At 43.9% G+C, this 13181-nt stretch overlaps 1 protein-coding gene across 2 annotated transcripts in view; it reads left to right on the forward strand.

Annotated features, from left to right (window-relative positions):
* Positions 1-13181, forward strand: part of Intu (inturned planar cell polarity protein) — a 64085-nt gene that overhangs the window by 11252 nt on the left and 39652 nt on the right. For both annotated transcript variants that reach the window (XM_021158513.2, XM_029474787.1), the window contains exon 2: positions 2651-3198. In XM_021158513.2, the coding sequence (XP_021014172.1) occupies positions 2651-3198 (548 nt within the window). The remainder of the gene's footprint in view (positions 1-2650; positions 3199-13181) is intronic.

Genomic DNA, 13181 nt, shown 5'->3' on the forward strand with positions numbered 1-13181 from the left:
AGTGTGCCAGTGAGGATCCTACTGTCCACAGGGTGCCAGTGAGGATCCTACTGTCCACAGTGTGCCAGTGAGGATCTACTGTCCACAGGGTGCCAGTGAGGATCCTACTGTCCACAGTGTGCCAGTGAGGATCCTACTGTCCACAGTGTGTCAGTGATAATCTACTGTCCACAGGGTGCCAGTGAGGATCCTACTGTCCACAGGGTGCCAGTGAGGATCTACTGTCCACAGGGTGCCAGTGAGGATCTACTGTCCACAGGGTGCCAGTGAGGATCTACTGTCCACAGAGTACCAGTGAGGACTATTGATCACTTGTCACCTAAAGGCTTACAGTAGGCACGCAGTTATTTGGAATCTGGAGAACAGAGCTTCAGAGTGGTTGAACACTGACATGTGTGAGGATAGAAGGTGAGACTGAAGTGGCCAGTGTATGTGGGTTGGTGACCTGTGGTCGGTGATGCTGGGCATCTTAAAGGATGCCACATTTGGGGAAGCAGCTAGACCAGTGAAGTGTTAGTTGTGTTGTTCTAAGACACTTGTCCCTTTTTTTTTTTTAAGACTCATACACATGAAAATTTTGTGTTAGTAACCAGCTGTGTAGACCAGGGCAGTAATAGGATCATTTTTATGGAATTCAGAAATCAGTATTTGACAAAAATTGGAGTTAAGGAAGCAGAGTTGGTAATAAACACTTAAGAAAGCAGAGAAAACTTTTCTGTTTGGTTGAACGATTAGAACACGGATTCATAGCCGTTTTCAACCTGTGGCTCATGATCCTTTCACAGGGGGTTTCAAAACATTGAAACCTACAGATATTTGCATTATAATTCAGAACAGTAGCAAAATTACAGTCATGAAGTAACAATGAAAGTAATTTTATGGTTGAGGTGGGGATTCACCACATGAGGAACTGCATTAAAAGACCCAGGTATTAGGAAGATTGAGAACCGCTGGAGTACACCCTGTCCCACTGGAGTGGTCATCTGAAGGCTCTCCCCACTTGGGGGCTTCACGAGGAGACAAGTGTCACTTTACAGGAGGCAGACTGTAACTCCACATAGGACAGGGTGTGATCACTTACTGTCCAGGATGGATGCTGCTGCTCTTCAGTGCTGTTTCAGTAGTTCTAATGGCAATAATTTGGGGTTTTTAATAGCCAGCTTCCCATCTGCCCTCTTCTACGGCCACAGGATGAGTGATGTAAAGTGTTGGCTTTACTTTTCTTACTATTACTGCTAATGAGGAGTTGTACAGAAATGATAGGTTACAGCCAGGCTCATTATGAGCTATGATTATAGCTGGTTTGGTTCAGCCATGGTTGCAGTTTATGGAAAGATGACGGCTGCTTTTCTGAAAATTGTTATCTGGACAAAGCATGTGATGCGTAGGTTCGTTGTAGCCTGAAGCCGCCCTAAGTACCCACCGTGCAATAGGACGTTTTCCACACAGCTGACTACTACACATGCGATCACACTTTGAATGGCTAACGTGAGTTCTGAGATATCCAAAGTGAGCTATAACTACACACGGGATGGATTTATGGTGTGAGAGCAGGGAGTGGGGGCAATGTGCATGCTTGTGAATGTAGGTATGCACAGGTGTGCACAGGGGAGGCTAGCGGTTAGTAAAGGGATTGGCCTTAATTGTGCTCTACGTTATTTTGTGAGTCAGCATCTTTCACTGAGCCTGGAGCCCACCCTTTGAACTAGACCTGTGCTACCATGTTGTCGTGTGAGGCACTTACATCTCTACTCACCCTAGAGGGGGAACCCATGGTAGACTGGACAGCAGCATGTGACTTGGTGAATCAGTGAGGCTTTGTTGGGGTCACTAACGGGAGTTAGGAAGGGGTTAACTACAAGGGGCAGGGACAACTCAAAAGTGTCGCCCCAGCACTGGTGAAGCTTGGAAGCCTTAGAGCCCTCTGGACAGCTTGTGGGCATTTCCACATGCCCACGTGTCTGCTCTCTGCAGCTGCTGATTAGGGTCTCGCCCTAGCAGCTCATACCTTTTCTGTAAAGCTGGCCCTACTAGAACTTTCAGGTTTTTACTTCCCCAGACATGTGACATTTCCTTTATCTCTGGTGAGAGAGAGATTAGAGGGAACATTCCAATTCTGGGGGCGTGGCTAGCCAGCATCCTCACTCAGCCTGGCTTTCCTGGTGTGCTGCAGATCTGAACCCAAGTCCGCCTGGTGTAGCAAGCAGGCTCCCACCTCCGGATGCAGCAAGCATCTTCCCAGCCCCTGACGTAGTTTTGTGGGTGTGGTTTTGCTTTACCTTTGTCTTTTGAGACAGCCTCACTCTGTACCCTGGAACTCACTGTGTAGCCCAGGCTGGCCTTGAATTGATGACAGTCCTCCTGCCTTAGTTTCCCAAGTGCTAGAATTGCAGGTATGAGCCTGAATTGGTTTCTTTTAAAAAAAAAAAAATACAGCCCAATATATTATAAAAAAGTTTCTCCCTCCCCAACCCCTTTATTGGTTTCTTTGGTATATTACTCTGCCTGTTTGCTTCCCTCCCCATTCTTTAAAATTCTACATCCCGCCTCCATTTCTGCTGTCAAGGGTGCTGCCCCTCCTACACAGGAAGGTAATGCTGTCTTTCTCACACTGGATGACCGTTCAGGTGGCCTTTTCTCTCTCCCACAGTGATGTGGAGCCTGAGTGGCTGGACAGTGTGCAGAAGAATGGAGAACTGTTCTACCTGGAGCTGAGTGAGGACGAGGAGGAGAGCCTCCTTCCGGAGACCCAGACAGCAAACCACGTGAACCACGTGAGGTTCAGCGACAAGGAGGTCATCATCGAAGAGGACGATTCCAGAGAGAGGAAGAAGTCTGAGCCCAAGCTCAGGCGCTTCACCAAGATCTTGAAAAGCAAAAGCCTTCTACCCAGGCGTCACCACAAAAAGAACAGCAGTAACAATGGGCCTGTGTCCATTCTGAAGCATCAGTCCACCCAGAAGACCGGAGTCACCGTGCAGCAGCGGTACAAGGATGTGACTGTCTATATCAACCCCAAAAAGCTAACGGCCATCAAGGCCAGGGAGCAGGTCAAACTCCTGGAAGTACTGGTGGGGATCATCCATCAGACCAAGAGGAGCTGGAAAAGGAGCGCAAAGCAAGCAGACGGAGAGAGGCTCGTGGTGCACGGCCTGTTGCCAGGAGGCTCAGCTATGAAGAGCGGTCAGGTCCTGGTTGGTAAGTGCTGCAGCCAGCTCCTGTCCTTGTTTGCTGAGGTACATGGTTAAGGGCAGAGCCTGTGAGCCAGGGGGTAGAAGACAGAAGTTTCAGGCTCCAAGTAAAGTTGGTACTATGGTGTCCCACATGCTCTGGTCTTAGAAGAAGAGCCTTGCAGGCACCAAGGGCACATGCCACTAGCTCAGACTGGCAAGCAATCCAGTTAATCTTCAAGTTTCGAATAATATAATTTTATTTCATCTTGCTTGTTTGCTACAAGAAGAAAGTAAGTTGATTATACAGTGATCATTGAGGCTGTAACAGCTGTATCCAATAACACGATACAAAATATGTAATTTATGAATAAAAATACTTTTAAATTGCATGTTTGCACTTGAGAACACCAAGTTCTTGGAGTGGCTGTAGACTGTTCCAGTTGACCCTCTCAAGGACAGTGCTTTTATAGAAGTCCCTTTGTAAAGGCACTTGTCTAAACTATCCCACCAGTTTTGAGCAGAAAAATACAAATTATTTTGAACATTTTGAGTATTTTTGCATTGCGATTTTAAGCTATGTGACACAATATATGAGCTCGTTAGCGACTTTATTCTACTTTATAAAGGTAAGAGTCAAATGTGAAAATATATTCTTTCTTGTAGTGATTTATTCATTTGTGTCTGAGCACATGCTAAGTGCCAGGCAGGCAAATGACGACACAGCAGTTTCTGTAAAGGAGCTTATGTAAGAGTGGAGGAGGCACATCAGAAACAGGCAGTTCCACAGAGTGACGGGCTCATGACAGAGCATCACACAGGCCACTCTCAGGAGACAGTCTGAAGGGTATCTGTCAGAGCATGGGCTCCAAAATGCATCTCCATATTGGCGTGCAGTGAGATGTGGTCTAGCCAAAGCAGCAGGTGTCCAATCCAGTGGGAGACCCTGTCTCAGGGCAGGAAGGCAGAGGGTGATGGAGGAAGACAGCCAACTCCTTGTTCAGGTCTCTGAGTATACATAGAAATCACACCCACACATTTATGCATGTCACACACACATGCTTGTACTCACACTTTTCATGGGAAAAAAGGCCACATAAGAACGGCAGAACGCTGAATTCTGGGGAAAGGATTTAACTTCCAGTGTGCTTCCTTTGCCCTGGCTTGGCTCATCTAGCTGATGCAGCTCCAGGAGCTTTTGTCGTATGAAAGCCTCCTTGCTTAAGGAAGCCAGCAAAGTTACTGACTGCTTGTGAAGTGCATAGCAGTATATAAAGATACAATAGTCTATAAAGAAACAATAGTGCCATCCCATCATCATTGCTGTTTCTGCCAGACGTGTGGTCTGGATGCAAGTGCATGTGGAATGGCTTTCCACGTACTCAAGGGAGAGCTGCGGATGGGAACGGTTAATGCGGAATGTTCGTGTTGGTATATACAGAATAGAGGAGCGTCAGAAAGGCAGCCCCATGCAGAGACAGTATGTGAGCTCCAAGGGTTGTGCCCTAAAATAAGCCGCTATTCATCATGACTCGAAACCTTCAGATAGCTTGTGATCACAAGAGAGGGCCAGCTGCCAAGCTGTGGTGCGTGATCGGTCCATGTCGTAAGTACACTTCCTTACGTACCAGACATTCTTTTTAGCTTTGGGGGTGTTTTGTTTTTCAATCTTTAGATATTTTTTCCTCTACTGTTTTAAAGTATCAATAGTGTTTTGCATGATTTTTTGGGTTGGGTTTTGTGTGTGTAGTGTGTGTGTGTGTGTATGTGTGTGTTCCCCCTATATACACTTATCTATCATCTCTAATACTGGGTGTATAAATTATTTAAAACCTCTTACAAAGTTTCAATTCATTTTATTTTTTTTTAATAATTTTCAGATTAGACTCCAAGACAATGAACTGTTACTAAGTTAGCTTGGCACTCAAACTATGGGGTTCGCTACATATGTACCCAAGTGCTGGCCTTGATCTCCTGACTCTCCTGCCTCTGCATCCCGAAAGTTAGGATTACAGGCATGTGCCATAAAACCTGGCTCAATTTTTCCTGTACAAATAAACAGCTATCTTTTTCCAATGCCTGCATTTGATGACTTGAGATTTCTCAAGATCTCAGCTCCATCAGTAACAGGTTGTTGGTCTCAGTATTTCAGTATGACCACAGTTAGGACACTGCACAGCTACCGACTATAGCAATATGCCTGTGAACATAGGATCATTTTTATGAGTGTGACTTGTCTGCTCACAGCTGTTAGAACTGTGCCTGCTGTTAACAGGACAGTCAGGCCAGTGATGTACATCCTTTTATAACAACAGAGCCCATCCTACGTTTTCTTGCTCATATCTTGGAGACTTGCAGCTCTTGGGGGTGGTGCCAGTTTTGGCTGCTCCCATACATTTCGGTTTCTGAGTATTTCCTTAAAGATTGACAGTGAGCTGAAAGCAGTACCCAGCTGGCATCTTCTTCCCAGAGCAAATAGTTTACTCTCTTCCATACATAGTAGAAGGTGCCTAGTGCCTTGGTGGGGCTTTTTTTCCTTCCTTATTTTTCATTTTTGGTCATCATAATTGGATATTTTTTCCGGAGACTAAACATGAGTCTATTGGGCCATAGCTACTTGAAGGATGTATTAGTTAGGGTTCTCTAGAGTCACAGAACTTAAGAAATGAGTCTCTGTATGTATATAGTACGTAAAAAGGGCATTTATTGGAATGACTTACAGGCTGCAGTCCAGCTAATCCAACAAGGGCTGTAAATGAAAAGTGCAAGAATCTAGTAGTTGCTCAGTCCCACAGGCTGGGTATCTCATGCTGGAATCCTACAGAGTAGGCTCCAATGCCAGTGTTAGCAAGGCAAGGGCAGGCAGGCAGAGACAAAAGCTTTTCTCCTCCATGTCCTTATTCAGACTTCCAGAAGAAGGTATGGCCCAGATTGAAGGTGTGCCTTCACCTGAAGATCTGGATAAAGTTATGTATCTTCAAAAGGCCATTCCATCTTTCTGTCGGGTTAACTGCTTCAGGATAGTATGGAACATGGTAACACCAGTGGATTCTATGATCATGGGCCCACTGTCGCACTTCTTTGTTTATGAAATGAGTTCCCGGTCAGAAGCAATTCTGCATGGAATATCATGACCAGAGCAAAGGTGTGCTATATCCATAGATGGTGGCTTTATCTGAAGCAGGAAAGGCAAATCCATAACCAGCATAAGTATCTTTTCCAGTAAGGACGAAAAGTTGTTCTTTCCATGGAGGAAGTGATCCAATGTATTCAACCGGCTACCAGGTCACTGGCTGATCACCCCAGGGAATGGTACCATATCTGGGTCTCAGTGTTGGTCTCTGCTGTTGGCCATGCTATTGAACCCATTCTTAACCCCCATCTCTATCATCATGGCCACTTTGTTCATATGGCCTTTGAGCAATGACAGCGGTGGCTGGGGAAAGAAGCTTACTGTCCACAGAACGGTTCATCTTATCCACTTGATTATTGATGTCACGTTTTTGATGAGCATTTGCACGGGACACAAGTATCTTCATCCGTTTGGAGAGCTCCCCCCTCCCCAGATGTCTTTCTCACCAATATTCCTATTATTATCTTTCCAAGCCCCTGACCATTCAGCCAATCAATTGGCTACAGCTGAGGAATTAATGAGAAGCTGCATATCTGGCCATTTCTCCTGCCAAGCAAACTGCAATGCTGTGTGTACTGCCTGAAGCTCTTCCCACTATGAACATTTCCCTTTGCCATTGTGTTTCAGGGTTGTGACAGGAAGGGGTTTTAATGCTGCAGCTGTCCACTTCTGCCTGCATAACATATAGAAATATCAATAAACCAGGCCCCTAGTCTTCTCTCCCTCAGTCAACGGATCATAAGGAACACCCCATGGGGCTATAGGTACACACTTGGCAGAAGATGGCACTGTAATTGTAGCAGACGTGGAAACCATAGGCATTTGGGGAACTTCATGTATCTTGCCTGTGCCTTCAGGACCTGCTCCTGATAAAGTATACACCACTTCTTTGTGAAACTTCATAAACCAGGCCTCCATCTTCTGCATTGCTCTCAACATTCATACCTCCCAAGTTCCTCGAGGGCATCCCACTGAGATCACAACACTCAATGGTTCTTCTAGGCCATAGTTCCAAAGTTCTTCCTTGATGCTTCTAAAAACATCGTCAGGTCTGTCACAGCAATACCCCATGATACTAGTACCAACTTGTTTTAGTTGGGGTTTCTATTTGCTTTGATGAAACACCATGACCAAAAGCAAATTGGGGAAGAAAAGGTTTACTCTTGTGTGCAGCAAGAACGACGCTGCAACAGGATCCTTCTGCACACGTTTATTAGGAGAGCTTGATTGTAGAGGCGAATAGACCCCGAGCCCAGCACTGGTGCTGCTTTATATAGGCCTAGGAGAGGCGTGTCTCACACCCGGATTGGTTGTGCTTGGTTGATGCTTACCACCTCATTTGCATGCCTACATCTGATTGGTTAATTTCTCTCTTATCTGATTGGTTAACTTCTCTCTCATCTGATTGGTCAACTTTTCTCTCATCTGATTGGTCAACTTCTCTCTCATCTGATTGGTCAATTTTGGTTAATTCTCAAAACCTTATCTTGGCAAAAAAAACTTTCCTGCCTATGTATGTGTGGTGGCCAGCAGAAGCCTGTGCCACTCTGCAACGGCACATGTGGCTTCTCACAGTTTACTCAGCTTACATTTCCACATTGTCACCCATCTTTGAAGGAAGTCAAACAGGGCTGTGACCTGGAAGCAGGAGGTGATACAGAAACCATGGAGGGATGCTGTTTACTGTGGTGCGTCACCATAGTTTGTTCACCTGCTCTCTCTTATAGAACCCAGGACCAGCAGCCCAGGAATGGCACCACCCACCATTGATGGCCAGCCCTCTCCCAATTGATCACTGAGCTGGATCATATAGGGTCATTTCCTCAACTGAGGCTCCTACCTCTCTGCTGTCTCTAGCTTGTTTCAAAAAAAAAGCAGCTCATATGAAGGGGATGAAGCAGGAGGAGTGTGGAGCATTGATGCTGTTCTCATGGACATGTAGGTGTTAGAGAACTCACCCAGGTAGTGGTCAGTCATGTGTAGCTTGATTTCCACCTGGATGAAAGTCTTGCTGTTGTACACACCCACATCATACTGCCTACCATCCTGAGCAGGATGAGCAAGTCCTTCAAGTGGGTCTTCACCTCTTGGGGCTCCTTCATCAGTGGTGCCTCCTTCTTGACCTTTCTCAGGTGTTTGAGTAGTGAGTGCTGCTTCCAGTACAAGGTATGGTTCAGGTCCTGCCTCTGGTGGGTGCTGTCCAACCGTAACAGCTGCTCATAGGACATTTTCTCCTCTGTTCTACTTCTGCCATCCTGCTGGCTGCTGGGTCAAGGGTAGATAACTGGTTTTTTATTTTTTTAAGATTAAGAAGGGAGAAGGAAATCATACATTATCTAGCTAACTATAAATAATGTTCATCTTTTCATTGCTTGTTTGTTTGGTTTTTTTTTTGAGAAAATATTTCACTATATAGTCTACAGGTTGATCTCAAGCTTTTGATTTTCTTGCCTCTGCCTTTCAAGTGTTGGGATTATATACACCATCAAGCCCAGTTCGTATGTTATTTCTCCAGATTACCCATCTGCAGACTATTTCTGATAAAGAATGAAGATTTTCATTCCATGCTATTTTGTATAGTTTCTTACATCCTCAAATATAGATTTATTTTTTTACATAATGTGTTTTTTTACATTTTCCTTTAAAATGTTGGAAGATGTGTGCTCACTTTTCAGAAATGTTTTTTGAGGCATGACATCCATTCTTAAGTGTACACTGATCATTTCTATGGGTGTGTTGTCCTGTTTAACAGCCTCCTTGGATCAAAAATCAACATTTTCAGGACCCAGAAGGCTCTGCTACATATCCACAATCAATCAGCAAGAAACCTTGAGCCTTCTTCAAACAGAATTGCTTTAGCTTATTATTCACCTTTGTGTGAATGGGAGTAAGTGTGTGTATGTGTGTACATATGTGTATAATCTCCTCTTTCTCTCTGTCTCTCTCTCTCTCTCTCTCTCTCTCTCTCTCTCTATATATATATATATATATATATATACATATATATATATATAATCTTTTCTTCAACTCAAACTATGTCTATGAGAAATATTCCTATTGGGCTAGGGAGGGGACTTAGTGACTAAAGCTCCTGCTGCATGAGGTCCTGTGTGCAGATCCCCAGCACCCATGTAAACCCAGTTCTCACTCTGGTGAACATAGCAAGGACTAGCCTTAGTGTTCAGAAGTAGTCGTAGCTGTAGTACTGAGCGGTTTCTGAGCATTTCTGCGGTATTCTCCTAGCCCACTGTGGAGTAGAGTTGTTCACTGACAGACCACAGATTTCATGCAAGCATCTTCTCAGCTTTCCACACTGGAGGCTTTCTTTTTAACATTTTACACTTCATAGAGACACATGTGTCCTTGTCACATGCAACAGTATGTATGGGCAATCTTAGTGCTCATGTGCAAGGAAGGGGTGCGGTGAGACAGAATCCCTGGAAGCTCATGGGCCAGGGCTGAATAAGAGGCCCTGTCTCAAGCATTGCAGAAGGCTGGGACCAATACCCAGATGTTGTCCTGTGACCTTCATGTGTATACTGTGGCTTTGTATGCTACCCCCCTACTCCCCCTCCCTGCACACACACAAAGATGTCATTTTTAAAAGGAGAGAAAAGGGGAGTTCCATGTGGCTGCTATGTAGACTTGTGTTGTTTCTTCAGTTTACTTCTGGGGTTTTCTTGAGACAGTTCTCATGTGTAGCTCAAGCTAACCTAAAATTCACTCTATAGCACAGGCTAATCTCAAACCTACAATCCCCCTGCCCTCAAGTGCTGTGATTACAGGCATATCCACCATGCTTGGCTAATAGTCTATCTTATATAGACCATTTTTTATTCCATTATTGTTGTTGAACTTTTTTTTACAAATAAAATATTTGAAATGCTTTTTTAAAAGATGGTTTTTTTTTTTTATGAACACCTAATATATTGTTCTCTGTGCATTTCTGCTTCTTTTTCGGAATACATTTTCATTTCCCTGTTTGTATTCCTTGTGCCTTCCTGATTTCCTTACAGACAGTGTCTCTGCCAGAGCACTCCTTCTCATGCTTTTCTGCCGTCAGAAGGACGCTGGAACCCAGGGTTTGTTGGAAGGACAGAATTTCAGAGCTTCTTCTCTGGGAAGCCGCTGGGCAGTTATTTCCTTCTGTAGAAGTGAACAGAGGTATCACAAGTAACTACTTAGGGCCAAGTTGCTCATCACCGATAGACGTGGGTCTGTGTGTTCTAATTCCCACTCAAGACTCTGACCTGCTGTATGGGTTACTTCAGTAGAAAGAGACAGACCAAAGGATTTATTTCACATTGATGGAAAAAAGAGAAGAGAAAAAGAAATTATTTATTTTCTCTATTCAAAATATAATTTAGATATAAGTATCACTCTGCAGCAGTGTATAACTTAACCCAATCAATTCATTTTTCGATATTTATTCAGAAAAACCATCCAGAACAGATAGGCAGATTAGAGGTGGCAGGTCACATCAGGCTTACTACCAGTGTTTATATAGCCTGTCTAAAGGGCTTAAATAATTTATAGCATAGGAAAAGTATTTAGAACCGAAGTAAATTATTATCGTACACAGCCCCCACCTGTTTATCTGTTGTCTTGCCAAGTTCAAGATGGACCTGGTGGGGAGAGCTGAGCACTTGAACAAGGCATTTATCCACCAAAGCATGAAGTTTCTGGGTGATCCTTAACAGAAAAGGTTTGCTAAGCACAGATCAAAATGGGAAATAAAAGAGGATGGAGGGAGTTGGGGGCATGAACACCTGAGTTCAAATATCCAGTATCCACATTTGTGTGTGTGTGTGTCCAGGAGTGATCCCACATCCGCTTATAACCCCATTGTTATGGGACAGAGACAGGAGGATCTAAGGGGTTTGCTGGCTCCAGGTTCAGTAAAAAGTGTAACAAGGGACTATGGCAGAGAGTGATTGAGCAGAACATCTGATTCCTTCCCCTGTCCTTTGTTCACATGGATACACAGACCAACATACATGTGTGCATATAGGACACACACACAAATGAAGGAAGAAAAACTATGAGCATAAAACAGTTTATCAAGACATTTACAAATCAGTGTCTTAAGTATTTAAAGTATTATAAAATGTCAAACGAGTGTATGGATATTTACATTATAAGTTATGTCATTTGACCAATAAGATTACGATTCTATAAACTTGTACCAGCCCAAACATTTCTGCCTGAGAGGCTTAAAAGAATAAAAATGATTTATTCTTCACTCTGGTGAACATAGCAAGGACTAGCCTTAGTGTTCAGAAGTAGTCGTAGCTGTAGTACTGAGCGGTTTCTGAGCATTTCTGCGGTATTCTCCTAGCCCACTGTGGAGTAGAGTTGTTCACTGACAGACCACAGATTTCATGCAAGCATCTTCTCAGCTTTCCACACTGGAGGCTTTCTTTTTAACATTTTACACTTCATAGAGACACATGTGTCCTTGTCACTGTACAGTAAGCAGGCTTGACCTGTGCTCAAGACAGACATTTTCTCTAACATTGACGCTGTTCACTGTACAGATATTGTTGAAGAGACAGCAGAGAGTGGACCCAGCGCCTTGGTTCATAAGACATGCAGAAACCTGAGCAACCTGTGGAGATGCATGTGCCATGTGTTTATACACATGCATGCCAACTACTCTCGCTCAGAGAGTAGACAGTTGGTCTTCCTTAACCCTTTCCTTGATTCTCTACTGCAGTGGTTTAGAACAAGATGTGACTTATATAGTTTGAAGTTATGAGAAAGTACCCTAGATATATTCATGTTAACACAGCTCACCATGGTTTTGATAGTGCTTTTTAATTATGTTCTTATAAACTGAAGGTCCCAGGAAAAGAGCTAGACCCTTGGCTGAAGAGTCTACAAGGCCCAAGGCCTAGTGATTGGTTAGTACTTCATAACTGAGCTGATTTGGGGTGTTGCAGATGCAGCCTGTCTGTTTATAAAACCTTATTAGGGTTTTATTGCTCTAAAGAGACACCATGACCAAGGCAACTCTTATAAAGGAAAACATTTAATTGGGGCTGGCTTACAGTTTCAGAGGTTCAGTCTGTTATCATCATCATGTTGGGAAGCATGGCAGCATCCAGGCAGACTTGTTGCTGGAGAAGGAGCTGAGAGTCTACATCTTGATATATGGCAGTCAACAGGAGGGTCTCTTCCACACTGGGTGGACCTTGAGCATAGGAGCTCAAAGCCTACCCTCACAATGACACACTTCCTCCAACAAGGCCACACCTATTCCAACAAGGACACACCTCTAAGTGGTGTTACTCCCTGTGGGCCAAGCATTAAACACATGAGACTATGGGTGTCATTTGTATACGCTACACAGACCTAAGTTATCTTAGACTATCATTAGCCTTGGTCATCCTCCACCCCATGTCTGTCTTTCAGGCTCGCAAAACTTCCCACTTAAATCCTTTTGACAATCAGGTAAGACTTTTGAAATATATTCTTACCAAAGCATGAACTTCTACCAACCCCACAGTTCAGACTATTCCCAGAAAAACATCTGATACTTACAGAAGTTTCCCATGGTGTGCTAGCCCACCTACCTGGGATCTTCACCATTACATTTGGTATCTGTGCTGATTTACAAATCCCTTTTATTTTGGGTCATGTAACCATTTCCACAGCAGAACATGTTTGAGGCTCCCCAAATCTCTGTTCCCTGGGCTACGATCACTCATATAACTCAAGAATATGTTGACTCTTACTCGCTTACTGTTCTTACGCTCTTTTGGGTGAGAGCTGTGTTTTGAATCAATAGTTTGAAAGTAAAGTTTCATCTTAAAAGTGATCTTGATTTTGAAATGGGATAAATACAAGCATTTGGAGAACAGCCACGGGAAAGAAGA

The sequence above is a fragment of the Mus caroli genome, chromosome 3 (genome assembly GCF_900094665.2).
Source record: "Mus caroli chromosome 3, CAROLI_EIJ_v1.1, whole genome shotgun sequence".
NCBI classification, from domain to species: Eukaryota; Metazoa; Chordata; class Mammalia; order Rodentia; family Muridae; genus Mus; species Mus caroli.